The sequence below is a fragment of the Triturus cristatus genome, chromosome 3_1, assembly GCF_964204655.1.
Source record: "Triturus cristatus chromosome 3_1, aTriCri1.1, whole genome shotgun sequence".
Lineage (NCBI taxonomy): Eukaryota > Metazoa > Chordata > Amphibia > Caudata > Salamandridae > Triturus > Triturus cristatus.
The window spans coordinates 746060259-746080602 of NC_140583.1; the positions used below are offsets into that span (position 1 = coordinate 746060259).

Below are 20344 nucleotides of genomic sequence, written 5' to 3' on the forward strand. Positions count from 1 at the left end.
GGTTTAAGATGGTTGGACCCTTTTCTGTCCCTAAGGTTCTGATCAGGAGGCTGGCCAACTATCACTTGGAGTCACTCTGGAATCCTCAATTCAAGCAGTGGAACAGGGCTCAAACAGCAAAGAATGCCTCTTAGTGATTAAGGCAGGATTCAGAGCAGTCCTTTCAGGTGTAGCAAAACAGTCTTCTGAAGTACACAGCAGCAGGCAGTCCTCAAAGGGGCTGATTATGAGTCTGGTGGTCCGTGGTCTTTCAGACGCATGGGGGGCACAGCGACATCGGTCTCCCCACTGCCCTATTTCGAGATGGGGGGTGGGAGCAAATCAGCCTTGCAGCAGTCACCAGGGAACTGCTGTTCCCTGGTGGTGTTGCGGTGGTGGACCGCCGCAGTCCCACCAGGCATGTTAGGAGTTTCCTCTCCGCCAGGGTTTTTATGTTGGCTACTCCACCATGAAAATCTTGGAGGAGAGGAAAGAAAGGGGGCCCTACAAGGCCCCTTGGTGCCTCTGTACCCTATGGATGCACACAGGGGGAGGCACAACATTTGCCCACTGTGTGTATGCACACCAGTTCCTGCATGGAATGAACATTTAGGACCATGATATAAAGGAACTGTTTTTGGAATTTCCATTGCGGTGCCTATTTTTAGAAGCACAGCCATGAGAACGCCAAATAAAAGCCTCCCAGGCTGGAGAAATGTGCTAATCTGGCAGGCGTCCCCTCCACAGGTTTGGCAGAGGAGCGGCGGGCCAGATCCAGCCCATTATAACCTAACTCGTAATAGGGCCCTAAGAGTCCTTCCACAGGTCCAGAAAGTGACTGAAGAGTGGGTCTGAGCATCCTATTTTATACTGGTGCCTTCTTGCAAGTAGGGAGAAATTTCTGGAGATTCAGTTTGCTAGGAATATCCTGCCTCCCCTGCCCTGGCTTCAGCCTTGCTGCAGGGACAATGGACTAGTGTATGAACTTCTTTGTGTGAAGGCAGGGTATAGCCTGCTGATTTCCATGTGGAGCTGTGCTCAGCACCACTCCTTATCCTACTAGTGATGGCCCATCTAGGTACACAGAATCATTGTGTGGCAGTCTGGGAAGAATATGAAAAGTCCAACTACACCCAGACATGTGAACCAGCAACAGGATGTTGGTACCAAATAGGTAAGGCAGAAAAATGGCAGCTTTCTAAAAGTGGAATTTTCAAAACTGTTGGTTAAAGTCCAACTTTACCTAAAGAGGATTTTATATTGCCCATAGATGAATGATATTTGAGATCTGTATTTGAGTTTCTGAGATTACTGCCACCCACCAAAGTATAAACTGTTTACTGCCTGATGACCTGAGACATAAATTCTGGACTAAATATGTATTTTAGGAACGATAGAGCTGCAGATAGTCCTGTCCTGCAATGCAGCGTCGTGATTGGTAGGCATCGAGGCTCCCCTGACTAATCACAATGCTGCAATTAAACATTGTTTATTGGTGTGAGTGCCGTGGTTCGGTGCTCAGGCGGACACGGGGACCTGGGCATTTTCTCCACGCATGCTGTAATGCAAACCCAGAGGGCCATCCAAGCATTTATGCACACATGAAGTGGGCACACCCCTCCTCCCCTGCCCTGCTCTGAGAGCAAAGCAACCCTGCACGCAAAGCATCTGAAAACAATAAAATTATGATAACAAAAAGTTATTATAATTTTATTGTTCCTTTCGTAACACTGCTTAAATGCAGTAGGGTGACACTCCTCTGCCTAAGCACAGGAGCCACCACTGCTCCTAAACCACACGCGCAATATTAAAAACATTAGTAGCTGGATGTACAAATAGAGAGACAGGTCGGCTGATTAAGGCATTCCAGACATCTGTCTTGCCCACCTCTGTACTAAAACGTATGATATTTTATCTGTGTTTACTTTCTTTCGTTTAACAGGCAAATCACTTTATCCCAGAAGAGGGAAAATTGACACCAATTGTAGCAGATACATCTGTACATGAGGCAGTAGGAGATCTTCCATTAAAAAATGACAGGCTAATTCTATCTCACAAACTTTGGGACATATTTATGAGTCCCTTGTGCCACCTTAGCATTACTTTTCATGATGCAACGGGGGCGCAAACCACCAAATCATATTTATGAGGCCATGTAAAGCCACTTTGCATGGCTTTGAAGCACCTCATTGATATGAAGTAAGGCAAGGCAGCGCAAATCGCTGCGTTACCTTACTTTGCACTAGGGAAGCATTCCATGCGCATTCCATGCGCATTGCGGTGGGTTGTTCCCACGCAACACCAATGGATTTTGATGCAACCCCAGATTTACAAGACCATGTAAACCTGGAGATGCGCCAAAACCTTACGCCTCCCCAGGGGAGGTACAACGAGGAGAAATATATTATTTCTGCTCGTTCTCTCCTCATTGTATGTGTGCTGCATTCTGCACACATACAGAATGCAGCACACATACAAAGAGGAAAGAGCCTCCCACAATTGTTTTTGAACAGGAAGGTGCCCATTCCTGCACAAAAACAATCCTGTATGCAATGCCATGGTTCAAGGGTGCTTGTGTTGGCACTAGTCTCTCCGAAACGGCACCAGCGCAGGAAGAAAGGGACAGGAATGCACCGAATGCCAAAGATACAGCGCATTCCTGCCCTTTTTCCTTTGATGCAAGTCAGCGCGGCAAGGCCACTTGCTGCACTACCCTATACCAAATCCCCATGAATATGCCACTTTTTCTGCTTGCCTTGTTGTAGCAGGCAGTATGCACAGTAGGATCAACAGGTGTCTCCTCATGCTAAATGAAGACACTGATGGTTACAATTGGTTAATTTATGATCTGGCATCCCAGCCCTTCTCATTGGCTGACCCTCAAGGATGTTTTATCCATGACATGATCTGAGAATGGCTTTGTGAACAATGTATATGTGGTGATGGTACTATGATATTTCTGCTGCTGCTACTAACAGAGAATCGGCTTTCTTGTTCACCAGAACTGTATGTTTGATAGCTGCAACTGTGAGAAGAGTGAAGACTGCCTATGTGCTGCTCTCTCGTCCTATGTCCGGGCCTGTGCCTTCAAAGGGGTCCTATTGATCAACTGGAGAGAGAATATTTGTTGTAAGTATTAAACTCACTTCCAGTTGGACCTATGGTATGCATCCGTTGCTGAAATAATATGTATGCTGTGCATTTCAGCCTCAAACTTCTGAGCATGTTTATCAAGCAAAGTGAGACGCTAGCAGCAAAATCATTTTTCCGCTTTAAAAGGGCCACCCAGTGTAAAGAAAAACATTTCTCTTTACTCAATTCTACATCTCTAACAATCACTAACAAAGGGCCATCTAGATGTTGCTTTGATTGATGATGTCTGCTGCGGTTTCTAGAGGTGTTGTGACATCATTCAATGGATACTCCCCTAAGATCAATTTTAGTTTGTTTTCTACATGTGATCAGCATCGACTTTATTCGGGATCTTCTGTTCTTAGTTTTCTTTGCAACTAGAAGATGAACAGCCAAAATGATCTGTCATAAAAGAGCATATATTTCCTTCTTTTTTATATTTTTTATCAATGTACTGTATAGTTCATGAGAATTGAGCACAGTTCTCCAGTGCTGATCAACTTCCATAGCATTCCATGATCATAAGCACGGATCACTCGGTTGATAGTACATTAGTAAAAAAAACATTGATTAAACCATTTTGTGCAAATTGTTTTCTACAGTTGATTTTCAGGTAAAAGGTTCTATCCTCCAGCAGGAGAAACATATATGGCTTTTTTCAGAATGAAATGCACAGTTGAGTATAGGGAAAACAACGTGTCAGTCAGAACGAAAACTAAAGAAGAGTTGATAGAACAGCAACAAATATTTACCAAAAACATAGATAAATGAAGGTGGTGGAGCAGAATTAGAGGTTTAAGGAGAGGTGTCACCTAAATTTCTCTCACTCACTTGGGAAATGATCACACCCCTTTTCTTCTGTTGTTGGTAAGAAGGGATTGAAGAGGTTTCAGAAGATGATGGGGCAGAGGATAGATTCCCAGACTACTATTCATGAAATGTGGAGTTCTTGAAGTTGGAGGTTCTCATCAGATGGGTTGATTATGGCTGGCGAGGTAGCAGGTGAACCTTGCTGACCTGTACCAGAGAAGTGGTCTTGAAAACTGCAGAAAGGTCAAGATAGAGCACTAAACATTAGGAGTAATTGTTATTGTTGATGAGAAGAGTGTAGTAAAATACTGGAAGACTAGCAGCCTCCAGGCTACACCATGGTCTGAAACCAGATTAAAACTCCAGGAGAAGGGTATTTTTGTAGATCTAATTATGTAGTGGAGTGAGTAGGAGAGTGGTAGGGCAATTGAAGGATAGATCATATGGGTGCAGGGTCGGTATTTTTCTAATGGAGGGAAATGTCTGTTTTATTTTTAGTTCATCCCGGAAGGTTCCTTGGTTGAGTGGGGGCTGGTGATGTGGAGTAAGCGTTTAAGGACGTCTCCAATGAGTGAATTCCCTATAAAACAAGTCGAGTGATGTCTCGAAATAATGTGTTCTTGAGGGATTGGAAGATGTTGATGAGTTAGTTATGTAAGATGAGATTGAACATTGCCCATTTGATAGTGTGATGGGATGCGGAATGAATATCTGTCAATAACCAGCTGCCAGGGTCCTGTTTATTTTTATCTTCTCAGAGAAGGAGTGATTGACAGCATAATATTTGTTGATCAAATGTGGAACAGAAGAGTCTTTCAGAGACTCATGCAGTGTTTAAGTGCCGCACAGAGTGCTTTTTAGGTCTCGCCTAGCGTTGCAGCACGAATGTGCTGCCATCGCTTTGCGAGGCATGCAGTATACACTATGGTGTGGAAGCTTCGTGGAAGCTCTGCCCACTCTCCGGCCCATCTTTTTCATTGGCTTAGGCTATAAATGCTGCCTTCCGATTGGTTTTATGCTTGTTAGTCCCTCCCCATGACAGCCATGCCAGTCATTTGTATCCTTCCATGGCTACTGGCCCCTTCACTGCACTACTTTCTCCCCGTCCCTCCCTACCCCCCTTCCACAGTCCCTGACTTTTTGGGGGCTCTCCCGCCCCCTCTTGTGCACTTCCAGTCGTGCTTGTGCCTTCTCCCGCCCGCCTGCACTCCCGTTTTCAATGCAATAGGTCTCGCGTAAATGCGAGTCCTATTGCATTTGCCAATGCTTGTTGGGGAAGCAGCAACGGCTAGCAGACGACCATATTTCGAAATGAAGGGTCTTGCATGGCTTAATGTTCTTGGTTTGTTTATTTCTTATCTAGTCATGCCGTAAAAATGCCGCATTATTTCCACATTCCTGATCTGCACCTATCGTCTTTACACGTGATTAGGATTACGGCCGGGCTGAGTTACTTTGTACTCCAACACCATGGCATTCAGCACTGACGTCATGATTCAGTCTGATTTTGCCCAATGGTTACTGCTGAAACAAGGAGGATATACACTCGCGTTATACAGATGCTACAATAGGTGGGACGGCGGCAGTCGCGGAAGAGTGGCTCTGCAGTGCACAGTTTGAAACAGCACCATAATGAAGTGCTCGTTCTGCTGCCTCAGTCCAGCCTGCACTGCTGTGAGCGGCTTTCTAAGTAAGACTGATCATGAAAGTGAGCTGTGCGCAGCGTGACATCAACTCCGGCAGCATGAACAGGAAGAGCTTTTAAACCTCACATGCTCGTGAAGCCGGAGCTCCCAGGCTGCAGGTTTATAATATGACGAAGTAAAGGAGAATTCCTAGACTTTCAGTTTAAAAACAGTTCGTCGAGGGTCCTGCAGCTCCCGCCATGTTCATTCACTTCTCTTTAGGGGACTCTGAAGCTCTTGTTGTGTGTTTTGTTAGTACAGACAACCTGCTGGCTGCCCAGACAAGTGCTGGCCTGGCTGAGAGATTGCAGACAGTGGTCAGAGCGGCAACACCGGCCGGCTGTCCGTTGCATGTTGTTTACTGCGGAGAGCCCACCCAGCACCTTGATTTCACTGGCCCGATTGGCGTTTTTAATAAACACCATATTATATCTGTCAAATGTCAGGCTAGGCGAGGATTAATTGTTCCACTCAAGCTGCACTAATGGACGCTCCAGCACCGCTGGACATCCAGACTTACTGTCCCAAGTTAGGAGGGGAGAACTGTAACTGATCGTCTGCACCTTGGGATGCTCTTGAAGTGCCTGCTGCTGAAGCGTCGCCATCCTGACTAGCCTGGCTGCAGCACAATGCTTTTAAAGTAATCTATGATGTCAGTGGTTTAGCTCCTCAGTATATTTCACATTTTCCTTAATCTTGCATTCCTTAAGATAGTTAGCTACTACCAGTACGTTTTTTTCTATTTTTTTCATGTAATATTTAACCCTTGTATAGTGAGTGCAATTTGAACTATTCACCTCCAGCTATTTTATAACGAGACGCAATCAAGAGATTTAGATTTGAAGATGAAGGCAGTGAAAATTCCTCCTAGTGCGTGCGGGTTAAAAAACAGTTTTCACAATACATGGCCATCCAATCTTGGACAATTTACAGAGTGCACAAACAAATAGTCATGTATTCCAGTCGAAACTTTCAATATGTGTGACGGAGGGGCGCAGTTGCCAAAATATTGACAAGGCACAAAAACGTCAGTGCTTATCGGTGAGTGGGTCTGTTTTGTGTTTGGGTAATGGAGTGAAGGAGTTGTGAGGAAGTGCATTCAAGAGTAAGTGAAAACAAGGGCACGGAGAGAAAAGTGGTGAGGTGTAAAATATGCAGATGTGGAGAGAAAAAGTATGCGAAGATCACACATGAGTGACATAGGTTGAACTTAACAGGAGCGATTAAGACATTCAGAAGACCACTATAATTTCTGCAGGCCTCAGCTGTTTAATTCAGAGCCTCACTGTTTCATAATTGAAACATTTTCAAAACAATTATTTACAACAAAATCATTCTTTTTACTAATTTATCTTAAACTGTTAACAACCATTGACAAAGCCAGTCGTCCTGGTTGGTTTTAGAGATATGTCAGTTGTCAAGCTCAGAGAGAAACCAAAATACTTATTGGACGGCACACTGTGAAAATCAATGAAATTATGTGTTTAGGCCATACGCTTAATTACATAGGCCTTGCATGCTCCTTTTAGAGGCCTCCACTTGTTTCATCCCACTTAAAGCCATGATGTTAAGATCTTCAATTTCTGGTGCTTTGCAGCAGTTTTAAGATTTTCTTAGAGTTTCTTGTTGCTCAAATGGGTGTCATTTCTGATATTTTTATGTGCTTCCCTTGTCTTCATTGCTTGATGTGGCGCGTGAAAAAGTGTCACTCATAGTCGTTGAATGTCACTCATAATTACACTGAAATTACAAAAATGTCACACATAAGCAATCTGAAACCTCGATAGCTATGGAACATATTTTACTACAAGGCTGTAGGTTTTACAAGTGGCGGCTTCTGTGGCTGAATACACTTACAAGCGCTGGGGGTGCGGTGCCTCCCTGCTGGTATATGCTGGCAGGCAGTGAGTCATAGGCCGGCAGCATTGCACTTTCGTTCAAGAGAAGGCGGCCGTATAACATATCCCTACTCTACTTCTCCGTCCGCAGCTTGTTTCTTTGAATAACCTGTCACAGATTGGTAGAGTTGCCCTGGCGATAGGTACGTCAAGTCTCTACAAATGACGCTGTTTCGAGCCAAAGAACCTTTCATATTTGCCCATTGTTTCTTGCAATGCAAATAATTAAATGCATGCTTTCAATGCAGACTTATTTATTGTCATTAAAATTCACTGCTTTGCATTCCCAGACACCAAGGTGACCTACATGTAGGTTTGGTTTACATATGAATACATTAATTGTGTACACATATTTACATTCATATATGCAGCAAGTACTATAACTGAGCTCTGGATATAACAAGCATTTGCGATGCAATATGTCTCGCATTTACATGAGTTTAAGCTATGGGCATTGCAAATGACAATGCATTTTATTTATGTTTTAAAAACCAAAACATAAATAAAAGGCATTGTCATTTACAATGCCAATAGCTCAAATTTGCGTAAATGCGAGACCGATTGCATTGCAAATGCTTGTTTTCTAATGGTTTCCAGGTTGCCACAGAGGGGTACAGTTGGTGGGAGTGATTTCAGTATAGGCTTGTGTTTTTTAATGGGCTGTTGGAGGGATGATGTCTGAGTTCACACTGTATAAGATTGGGCAAGACCTGTTGCTGGCCAAACAAAGGCCTCTGGTGGGTGGCTATCCATGGGAGTGGAATCACAATGTTCCCAATTAGGCATTATGTAGATGGAGTATTGTATTACACAGCTGTAGTAAAAACATTGTTCAGATTCTGCTGTTGTCATAGGAGTGGTAATGACAAATTTTAGTAAAGCCACTGTCTCTGTAAGTGACCTTTCCGTATTAAGTTTCTGAATTAAAGCCAGCAAAGAAATGGTACCAGTGGCCTTCCTGTATTCACTCATTCCGTACAGTGCAGTCAACTCAGTTTTCAGGTCCTCTTTGTTGAGCATAGGATAAGCTTCCACGGCCTCATTCAGAGCTTGCTCAGGGAAGGATTGATCATATTTTGCAAAGTATTCACTTTGCTATAATGTGGCACTCACCAAATGTTTTGTGAAAGAAAAACGTTCTTGTGCATGCACAATTATAATGTCCCATATCTCCTTTGCAATTCGGACCAGACTGCTGATGTTTTTTCTGCGTTTTGAAAAAGTAGAATCCTCTGGCAGTTTGCAGTTTAAATTGTCAACCCCATCTCTCAATTTGCTCATGTTGGTGACAAACAGACTGGTATCTCTTTGCACGGAGACAGTATCCATGGCTCGTGCTTGTAACTGGTGGCATAATATGTTGTCAAAATACATTATGTCATGAAATAAAAACAGAAAGAACTGAAACTCTCTGTCTTGTAGTGTTCTATCAAAGCCACGGGATTCATTCTGACTTTTGAAATCAAAGGCTTCTATGGCGTCAAAACATTTCTCAAGGTCCTCCCTCTGCTTATAGATTAGGTTGACTGTACGTATGTTAAAGTTCCAACGAGTTGAGGATCCCCTTGGAAGCCTTTTGTCCACAATCTCCTGAAGTGCTTCCATTCTTTTGGGGGAACATGAGAAGAATGCTGCCATGCCTCCGACATCCTGAAAGAAAATTCTTGTCTTGGAGATCTTTGATACTGTCTGTTGCATAATAAGATTAAGCTGGTGGGCGTAACAGTGTACATAATGAGCATTAGGGTACACATCTCCAATTCTTTTCTGTACTCCACCAAGGCTTCCACTCATTATGGACGCACCATCATAACTTTGTGCGATACGTTTTCTACTTTGAGGCAGCTCTGGAAAAATTAAGTTCAGTTCACGCAGTATAGTTGAAGTAATGTTTTCTGCACTAGAGTCTCTTAAATGTGCGAAACCATAGAACCTCTCCACAACTTTACTGTCTTTGTCAAGGTACCGAAAGACTAATACGGACTGTGTTTGTGTGGCCACATCAGTGGTGTCATCAGCCTGAATAGCCACAAAGTCTGTGTTTTGCACCTCTTGGACAATATGGCTTTTCATAATTCCTAGCTTACACTCAAGGAGTTCATTTTGTATCGTTTTAGAGGTGCCCTTAAAGACTGTGGCACTTGTTAAATGTGCTTCCATTTCCTTGTCTATGTTTGCTATTAAATCCACAAGGCCTTTGTATATTACAGGATCTGAGGAACTTTCAGATTCATCATGGCCTCGCAATGCCATTTTGAAAGCACCACAGACACTAACGCAATCAATTAGTTTTGATAGTATGTGTCTATTTCTATCAACTGCTTCATTGTGTGTCTGTATTCTTTTGTGGTATGCATCGCTTATGTGGTGCTCAATCGGTTTGTCTCCCAACATTCCCAGTCTCATCAGGTTTTCCATATGGCTTCTTGTGTGTGCATGCTTTTTTATTTTGTCAGACAAATGCTTCAAGTCTATCACTCAGTGTTTTGTCCAAGACATGTCACCACCAAACAGCAAGCAGGGAAAGCAGAAGAGAGAATTTTTTCACGCGCACCCTGTAAGCCAATCAGCTTTTGTGTACCAGGTGTTTGAGAATGTACGTTTGTACGTTTTTTCTTTGTCCTGGGTAACTTGAAGTTTTAGGTCAGGTCGATCAGGTCCTAATTGCTTTATATGTAGTTTCTCTTCAAGTTTCCGTCCAAAGAATGGCCTTGCAATTAGCTGTTCTACTTTATTCATGTCGATGCTGGCCTTACCAATATTAAAGAAACCAGTCAATAATCAAAGTACGACGTATAAGGTTTGGTACATTAATATCAAATTTCAGTATAAATACATATATCTTGTGCATTATTGCAATAAATCTCCAACAGCTCCCCTTTGTACAACATGACTTCTAAAAATACAGCCTTACTGCCTGCTGCCTATGTGTGCCATACTGGTTGCTGAAGGCACTGAAACAGACACTGCTTGTAGTTGAGGGCCTTTAACAAGGCAAGGGATAGATGTTGCCCAAAGCACAGGGCTAAGGCTATTAGTAAATTCGATCCACTGAGGGTACAATGTTCAAAATGTGCAACCACCCCAACCACCATGTAGAGTGACCACATACATAGCCCTGACTCCAATCTTAAAAAATATCGCATCAGTTTCTGTACCTTTAACACTGATGTTTGCTGGGTTGTAGCCGGGGTGAAAGAGCAGCAAAGGCGGTTGGGGCCTCTTGTTCTTCGCCCAAAAATTGCACACAAATTAGTTAATGGTTGTCCGGCTTTGCCAGGTGCTAAAAATAAAAATAGAACAATTTATTTTTGAAACATTAGGATAATCAAACAAAGACTGGGGGGAAAAAACATAACGCTCTAATTTTTACCTTGCAGTTTGCATGCAGCTCTTAGATGACAGTTAATAGCTCACTGTTGTATGTTAGGATTTGAACTTTCAAACTGCAAGTAAGAAAAGGATCTCTCTGACAAAAGCAGTGACTCACTGACCTATTTACATCATGTGCATTTTGTGATCCGCATCAGGTACATGTTCTTTGCAGCAGGCACGTTAACCTTCTGTGCGACCTTTCCATAAGTCAAAACTTCCACTAGACAAAACTCTGATCTCTCTCTGGGAAAAACATTAACCATCAGCGTTATCATGACATTTGTGTATTGTTTCTGAAAATTGCTAGAGGCCAGGAAGGTGGTAGTGAGTGCTTTTAGAACCATAATATACTTGCAACTCCATTCAAATTACGCACTAGACAAGAGAGCAATATGCTGCCTAAATAAAAATACCAACATCCTAGAAAAATCAAAGTAAAGCATGTGAAATGTAAGCAGGAAGAACGTGGGGCAGATTTATGAGCCCCTTGCGCCTCATTTACGCCGCCGTTGCGTCACTTTTGTGATGCAGCGGCGGCGCAAATCCAGCGCCATGCTGCGGGGTATTTACAACGTGACGCATCTGGGAGATGCGTCACATTGTAAAGCCCTGCGCCTGAAGTAGGCGTACCTGTGCAGGGGATGGGGGGGTGTTCCGTCGCAGGAACGCCTCCTAAAAGTGGCTGAGTGAAATCTAAAAGATTTCACTCAGCCACTTTTGAGCCAATGCTGCAACAAAACCCTGCGCCTGCTTGAAGCAGGCGTAAGGATTGACGCAGCATTGTAATAATAAGGCACCCCCGAGCCTTGCTGGAGCAGCGTCGCGCTTGCGAAGCAACTCCAGCAATGCGCCACCCTTCCGCCATCAAATGCGTCACGCATCTGTTTATCCTTGCGCCACGATGCGCTGCATTGTAAATGCGGCGCATCTATTGTGGCGCAAGGGTAAACTTTCATGACGCATCTTTTCTGGCGCATCCCTGCTGATTTGCAGGGATGCGCCAGGAAACATTAATCTGCCCCATGGTTACCAATCCACCCATCAATCAGTCATTGCAGTACCCCACGATTGGTGCCCTTCCCCACCAGGGAAAACAATGCTGTTCAAAAAAAGACAAGAAAACAAAAGTACTGCTTCACTGGCAAACTCTGTAAAGTAGCGCTAATATGTTTGGGTGTGAATAAAATCAATGCAGCTACTTTGCGAACACTCTGACTTGCTTTATTTTTTGTTTATTTTTTTTTTTTATAGTTTGACCCTTACTTGACCAGCCCAGTGGCGGCTGATGACATTTGAAAGTTCATCTGGGCAAGAACACTGAAGCAGAATTTTGCGCACTGAAGCAGAATTTTGCGCACTATGCACATAATTCACCTTTTTGCCAAATTGTATATGTATATATAAAACATTTCTAACTGAAGAAAAAAATTACCAGAAAAGTGCCACACGTGGCGCAGCGCAGTGCCAGACAATTTGTAAAGGTTTCATTGGTCACTTTTTCCTTGCTGATTGCTGTATTCAGGAGTTAATTGACACTGAGGTGAATGTTAAGAGGGAGATAGAGGGAATGAGAGGGAGACGGAGGGAATGAGAGGGAGACAGAGGGAATGAGAGGGAGACAGAGGGAATGAGAGGGTTTCAGGAAACAGGAAATGAGAGGGAGACAGAGGCAATGAGAGGGAGACAGGGAATTAGAGGGAGACAGAGGGAATGAGAGGGAGACTGAGAAAGCTCGAAAGAGAAAGATGAGATGCGTCGAAAGTTTGAGAGACACGTGGAGAGCAAGAGGAGGTAGGGAACGAGAACCATTGGGAGAGGGTGAGATACAAAGAGACTGGGAGGGAGAGGGGCACAGAGAGATTGAGACGCGAGGTGAGAACAAGTGTAAGATGGAGAGAGTAGATGGGTAAACAACAACGCAGAGAGAAGAAAGAGAGACACATGAGAGGAAAGAAGAGAGGGGGCAATGTACAAGGAAGTGGAAAGATTGGCGGGACAGACAAAGAAGAGGGCGTAGAAGGAGACAACTGGTCATGCTTCACGGATGTATGTCGTTACAACGCACACTTTTACAACACATGCACTTACAACGCATTTTTTACAACGCAACATCCACTACAACGCATTCCATTACATAGCATGACACTACAACGCAGTTTTAAAAACTACCTTTACAACGCATTCCATTACATCGCATACTACCTTTACAACGCATACCATTACAACGCATAATATTAAATTGCATTTAAGGTAAGTATTGGATAGTATAGGGGTAAAAATTACTATTCTAACTCCAGGGGGTGCAACAGTAGGGTAAGTGTTGGATAGTATAGGGGTAAAAATTACTATTCTAACTCCTGGGGGTGCAACAGTAGGGTAAGTGTTGGATAGTATAGGGGTAAAAATTGCTATTCTAACTCCAGGGGGTGCAACAGTAGGGTAAGTGTTGGATAGTATAGGGGTAAAAATTACTATTCTAACTCCAGGGGGTGCAACAGTAGGGTAAGTGTTGGATAGTATAGGGGTAAAATTTACTATTCTAACTCCAGGGGGTGCAACAGTAGGGTAAGTGTTGGATAGTATAGGGGTAAAAATTGCTATTCTAACTCCAGGGGGTGCAACAGTAGGGTAAGTGTTGGATAGTATAGGGGTAAAATTTACTATTCTAACTCCAGGGGGTGCAACAGTAGGGAAAGTGTTGGATAGTATAGGGGTAAAAATTACTATTCTAACTCCAGGGGGTGCAACAGTAGGGTAAGTGTTGGATAGTATAGGGGTAAAAATTACTATTCTAACTCCAGGGGGTGCAACAGTAGGGTAAGTGTTGGATAGTATAGGGGTAAAAATTACTATTCTAACTCCAGGGGGTGCAACAGTAGGGTAAGTGTTGGATAGTGTAGTGTAATAATATGCGTTGTAATGGTATGCGTTGTAAAGGTAGTATGCGATGTAATGGAATGCGTTGTAAAGGTAGTTTTTAAAAATGTGTTGTAGTGTCATGCTATGTAATGGAATGCGTTGTAGTGGATGTTGCGTTGTAAAAAATGCGTTGTAAGTGTAGTGCGTTGTAAAAGTTGCGTTGTAAAGGTTGTTCCCCATGCTTCACACAGGTCGGTAGAACCACAGAAAAGGTTAGCGTGCTTAACTAAGGCAGCAGACAGGTGACACTGGCACTGCAGATTAGTCATAGACGCCACAGTGTATCAGTCATGACGATCAATGAATAGCACTGAAGTGTGACGGAGTGACATCACACGTTGTATTAAAGCAACATGCATGATGATATGAGCCAGAAAATACATGAAAATCATGATTGGGGCTTGGAGATTGCTGTCCGCAGGAAGATGGCCACAGTTCCTGTCCCCAGGAATGAATGCTGGTGACATCCATCCCCATCAATTCCTGGAGTGTGCCCTCATCGAATAAACAACGCTACCTGCAAAAGCTTTTGAATGCCTGCATTTTCTCCTACTTTTACAGGGGTTACCACCCAGAAACATCCACAATCCGACCCTCTAAGGATACTCAATCTAACATAAACTGGTACCATACTAGTGTAGGTTTACATGGCATTGACTCCATTTTCGAGTATAACTGCAAATCGTAAATGTAAAGTTGTTAAGGCATTTGTAAACTGAGGTGCCCAAATTACGATGTAAATCTGGTAAAACACTAACACACCTTCTAATGATGTAGTTAAACAAAACACTGACTATCATTCTTTGATGGAGAAGTGGGAATTTCTATGCACGAAATAAAAATAGGTAAGCTTCGAACGGCTGGCATCAGAAAGATGGGCACTTTCTCAGACAAAGGCTCGAGGCACTCGAGTCGATGCACTGACAGACACACAGACATCCATCAGCACTTTTGTGTGCACAAGAGGGATTCCCAGGCCTGGATGAAGCGAGACAGTGGTTTTAAGGAACACCCTGCTTTCATTAGGGCATCCCAGTGTAAACCAGACCTCCGTAGCGCCCCAAAGGCACGGGTCTGGGTCCCTGAGAGCTATGGGCGGCAGGCCGGGATTAGGGCTCAGAAGAGGCGAGGGCAAGGCCTTTCTCACCTGCACACTTGCGTCGAATGATAATGCCTGTAATGCTTCGAGTGGCTGCTGTGTGAATGAGGCCTAGGGCCCATTGCTAACTGCTAATAACCACCTGCGCCTCATCCCTGGTGGCCAGTGGTGGCCTTAGGTTTGTACCCACTTTGTGCCTGTAACTGTCTGTGCCCCCCGCTCGCCGCTTTGCTTCTGTGCCCCCTTTTATTCTGTACCCCCACCAACTTCTCCGTTCATATTGTACCCCTGTGCTGACTTTTTTGCCTTCTGCGCCCCTTTGATTTTGTACCCCTTGTGCTCTTTTCTGTCCGTGCCCCACGCCGGTCTCCTTTCCCCCGTCCCCGCCACTGTCTCCCCTGGGGCCCCGCCCCCTCCACGCCCATTCGCTCCACCCGTCCCTCGCCTCCCGCCTCCCAGCTGCTCCTCCCTCCCCACCTCCCCATATATGGCGGCCGCTGCGCGGTGAGGAGAGCGGCCCTTGACCTTCCTGGTAGGTCGCTCGCCCCCCCGCTGCAGCTCCGCCTGCACCCCCGCTGTGCCTGCTGACGCCGGTGAGATCGAGGCCCTCCACCACCCGCAGGCTTCCACCTGCGCCTCATCCCTGGTGGTCAGTGGTGGCCTTAGGTTTGTACCCGCTTTGGGCCTGTAACTGTCTGTGCCCCCTGCCCCCCACTCGCCGCTTTACTTCTGTGCCCCCTTTTATTCTGTACCCCGCCAACTTCTGTGCCTCCGTTCATATTGTACCCCTGTGCTGACTTTTGTGCCTTCTGTGCCCCTTTGATTTAGTACCCCTTGTGCTCTTTTCTTCCGTGCCCCGTGCCGGTCGCCTTTCCTCCGTCCCTGCTGCTGCCTCCCCTGCGGCCTGCCCCCTCCGCACCCATTCGCTCCACCCGTCCCTCGCCTACCGCCTCCCAGCTGCTCCTCCCTCCCCACCTCCCCATATATGGCGGCCGCTGTGCGGCCGCGCCGCTGGCGCGCCGAAGGCACACCTAAGGCAAGCCCGTCTGCGCCTGTCCGCGCCTGGACCGCGCCCAGTGCCAGAACCCCTGGCCCCGCTAGCAGCCACGGAGACCGCCTCCGCTACGACGCCAACACCCTCGTCGCACTCAACCCAGGAAAGACCCACACCTGTTGCAAGGCCGCCCCGAGGCGCACCCACGGCCCCTTCACCTGCCGGAACTGCAGCTTCTCCTGCCTCGAAAGCGCCAAGACGCCTGCCACGACGGAACCCAACCAGCTGAGATGCATCCTGATCAACACCCGCTCCGCACACAAACACGCTGTCAAACTCTGGGACGTACTCGACACCACATCACCGGACGTCGCCTTCCTGACCGAGACCTGGATGAACGAAACCTCCTCACCAGACATCGCCATAGCCATCCCAGACGGGTACAAGATCACCCGCAGAGACCGCACCAACAGGGCCGGAGGAGGAATCGTCATCGTCCACAAAAACACCATCAGGGTCTCAACAAACACCAACCACACCCTCAGCACAGCCGAACACATGCACTTCCAGATCTACACGGACCCCAAGACCACCCTAAGAGTCACCCTCCTCTACAGACCGCCAGGACCCCGGCCACAATTCTGCAACTCCGTCGCAGACCTCATCCGCACGCACGCGCTGACCTCCACCGACAACATCCTCCTCGGAGACCTGAACTATCACCTGGAGAACAACAACGACAGCAACTCCTCCACCCTGATCGACAACCTCGCCAACCTCGGACTGAAACAGCTCGTCACGACGCCGACCCACACCGCCGGCCACAAGCTAGATGCCATCTTCTCCTCAACCCCCACGTCACCTTCAGCCACGCCTCTGAACTCATCTGGTCAGACCACCACTGCATCCACTTCTCCTTCCAAAAACCACTCACACACCACCACACACTACAGACCCCCCGCCACTGCTGGGGCAAAGTCACCCAAGAACAATTACAGACAAGCCTCGCACTCAACCCTCTGACGAACCCCACCAACCCCGATGAGGGTGCACTCACCCTCGAACGCTGGATGAATGGCTGCGCCAACACCGTCGCCCCGCTAAAAAATCCCACCAGCAGAGACACCAGCAGAAGAGTCAGATGGTTCACCCCGGAACTCCTCGACTCAAAACGCACCTGCCGGAAACTGGAAAACACATGTCACAGCAACAAGACGCTAGAAAGCCGCACTGCCCACAAAGACGCCATCTGCAACCAGACACAGACAAGACGTAAATCCTCATCCTCGAATCCAACCCCTCCGCATGGGGCGACTCCTGGTGGCCCACGTCACTGGGGTCCCCCCCGGCCCCCACTGACCACGCACGCTACCTGGGAGTCATCCTCGACTCGAAACTCTCCATGACCAAGCAAGTCAACGCAGTCTCCTCCACCTGTTTCAACACCCTCCGCATGCTCCGCAAGATCTACAGATGGATCCCGACAAACACGAGGAAAACAGTCACCCAGGCCCTTGTCAGCAGCAGACTCGACTACGGAAACGCCCTCTACGCCGGAGCCTAGTCCAAGCTCATCAACAGACTACAGAGAATCCAGAACGCCTCTGCACGCCGCGACCACATCACCCCCCACCTGAGGAACCTGCACTGGCTCCCCGTCAGCAAAAGAATCTCCTTCAAGTTCCTGATCCACGCACACAAGGCACTCCACAAAACCAGCCCAGCCTATCTCAACAGTCCACTCTCCTTCTACGTACCCAACAGGAAACTCCGCTCCGCTGACCACTCCCTGGCCATGGTCCCACGCATCGGGAGAACTACTTCCGGAGGCAGATCCTTTTCCCAGCGCGCCGCCAGGACCTGGAACACCCTCCCCCTCTACCTGCGACAAACCGAAGACCTGCTGACCTTCAGGAGACAACTCAAGACCTGGATCTTCGACCAATAGCAGAATCCCCCCCCAAGCGCCTTGAAACCCTCCCGGGTATGTAGTGCGCTTTACAAATTATGTGATTGATTGAATGTGTTTTGGCGGACCTCATCTGTGGCGGCGGCTCTCGTTCGCATGTGCGGCTTCGAGAGTCTCGAGATCTTAGTAACTATAGCACTTGGAAACAGGTTACATTTTGAATCTGTTACCAAGTGCTGTATACGAAGATCTCGAGGCCGCGCAGGCGAACGAGAGCCGCTGCCTAAAACCATTTCTCACAGAAAATAAAATAAATGCATTATCATGCATTGCACACTTCTGAGTGACTTGACTTACCTTACATACGTGGGGACGACGTCTAATGGTGACCCGAGCAGTAGACTTAGGCAGGCAGGCACTCACTGAACAAACACGAGGCGTGGTGTCGACTCGACTCGTCGTCTTGTGTGTCCCGACGACGTCATCATAACAAAATGGCCATTGGCCAATCACTGTCTCTGCATGGCTTGATAAGCCACCGTGATTGGCCACATACGTTCATCAAGTTCTACCCACGCGTGGCACCCAGTGCCTGGCTATTATGCCAGCAGCCTCTCACTGCGTGGGGAAGTATGAACACGTGCGGTGCCTGAGCCTCTCAGCCAATCCTGGCACTGCTGGAGCAACGCCAGATTGGCTTGAGCAGGGATACTCCCCGCCCATTAGGAGACCGGGGGCTGTGGCATGGAGCAACCCTCGCTCTCCTAAGGGGAAGGCTAGTGCGCATGTTCGGGCTGGTCGTAAAAATGACCAGCCCAAAACCAAACATGCGCACTACTGAGTGCTGCCGCGGCCCGACCCCCTTCAGCTTCCTGATTGCCTAGGGCATGGCCCGGCGACCGGCCAGGAATTAGCGCGTAAGTATACTGTTTTGACGTACATTTATTAAAAACGAATGGGGGCAAATGGGGGCATGTGGTTTTAGTGGGCAATGCCCCAGCGCCCCAATGAACGCACCGCCACTGTAAGTACTGCTTGTCTCTGATGGCAGACCTGGGTGCTACGTGAGTTCTGATGACAAAGTGGAAACTCTGAAATCCCAGTGGCACACAGTTCATGGTCAATGGCTCTCAGCTTCCTCCATGGCTCCCATCTCGCATACAGGAGTCGCACTCATTGTGGCATCTTTCTTCGGATCCATTCCTCTGTCGTCCACTCTAGAGAACAGTCTGTCACAGCTGGAGTGTCTCCAAATCGGACAGCTCCAAACACAGGCCCTGGGAGTAACTAGAAGATCACACCTGGAGGCCAGCCTCAGTAATGTGTGTATCAAAATCTTAAAAAGGGACTCAGCCCTACTCTTTATGACTCCCTTATCGACCCGTCTCCTTACTGAGATGTTTTGATGCTCCTTTGATCCTCAATGAGTCATTTTGAAGTACACGAAGTGCCTGGCTCTTGTTTCTGCAGTGTGTCTCCCACCCAACTCTCAGAAATTCAGCAATCCACAAATCTGTCTATGGAGTTCCTCTACCTCCACATCCTCCTCCAGCAGGCCCAGGGTTCCCCAGAATGGAAACCATAGACTTCCATGTTGTGCCCTTCACAAGCACACACACATCCCTGCACACATATGCAATTACATACTTGCAGGCTGTCAGGTACTGCACCAAATCACAGGTACACATACTCCACAGTGTGCACACGCACCCATGTGCGGTGACTCTCATGTACTATGCCACATCTCAGGAACACATGCATACCCACACACACTAGCAATCATGCAGGCTGACTGGCACTGCATACTACTCAATGCAGCTCAAGGGTGACCTAAACACACAACAGGGGATCTTTACAGAAGTTGACCAGAAAGCTCAATTTTAGTGACACAGGTAAAAAGTCCTATTCACTCTACTGATTATTAATATTGAAAACACAGTATGCTGTCACCACCGCTCTTGTGCAGTTTAACTCCCAGTGGAGGCATTCGATTCTCTTTAGGTGCTCCTCCTGGTCTACATGGATCATGCATGGCGCACATGCATGATCCATGCTCGGCCATCACCAAAAATTATTACCATGGACCTAGTTGGGGCACTCAGGGCATGGATAAACGTCCATTACCATGCAAGGGACTTTTCTATCTCAATAATTGCTCATAGCCATGTGCCAGCTGGTTGTAGGCCAGGGCTACTGCATCGAGGTTGGTCTGAATCAGGCTCAGTAGGTGTGACTATATGCTGTTGTGTATACTTCAAGGAAATATCCAGATTTGTAATTCTGTAGTGAATGGGCATGCTTTAATGTAAACAGTACTGTTTTCAGAGGGCAGCGGTATAAGGTAACATTGGCTATATTGTCTATACTTGCCTCTAGATTTGTTAGAGGGCAGGTCATTGCTCCTTGTTTTGTGTTGTGTTTGTTCACTGCTGACAGTGACATACCAGTTCAGATACAGTGCAGTCCTATCATATGTTGAGAAATGTCTTCTCGGTAAGTCAAGGGGAACCGCTCTCTTACTTTAGGGGTAATGTGGCAATTGTA

General features: G+C 46.7%; 1 protein-coding gene across 2 annotated transcripts in view; it reads left to right on the plus strand.

Annotated features, from left to right (window-relative positions):
* LOC146860908 (uncharacterized) overlaps window positions 1–20344 on the plus strand; it is an 850962-nt gene that overhangs the window by 298996 nt on the left and 531622 nt on the right. The window contains exon 16 of one of the 2 annotated variants that reach the window (XM_085644903.1): window positions 2982–3108. In XM_085644903.1, the coding sequence (XP_085501029.1) occupies window positions 2982–3108 (127 nt within the window). Of the gene's footprint in view, window positions 1–2981; window positions 3109–5493; window positions 5612–20344 lie in introns of those variants that run through there. The other variant, XM_085644904.1, reaches the window with a different exon arrangement.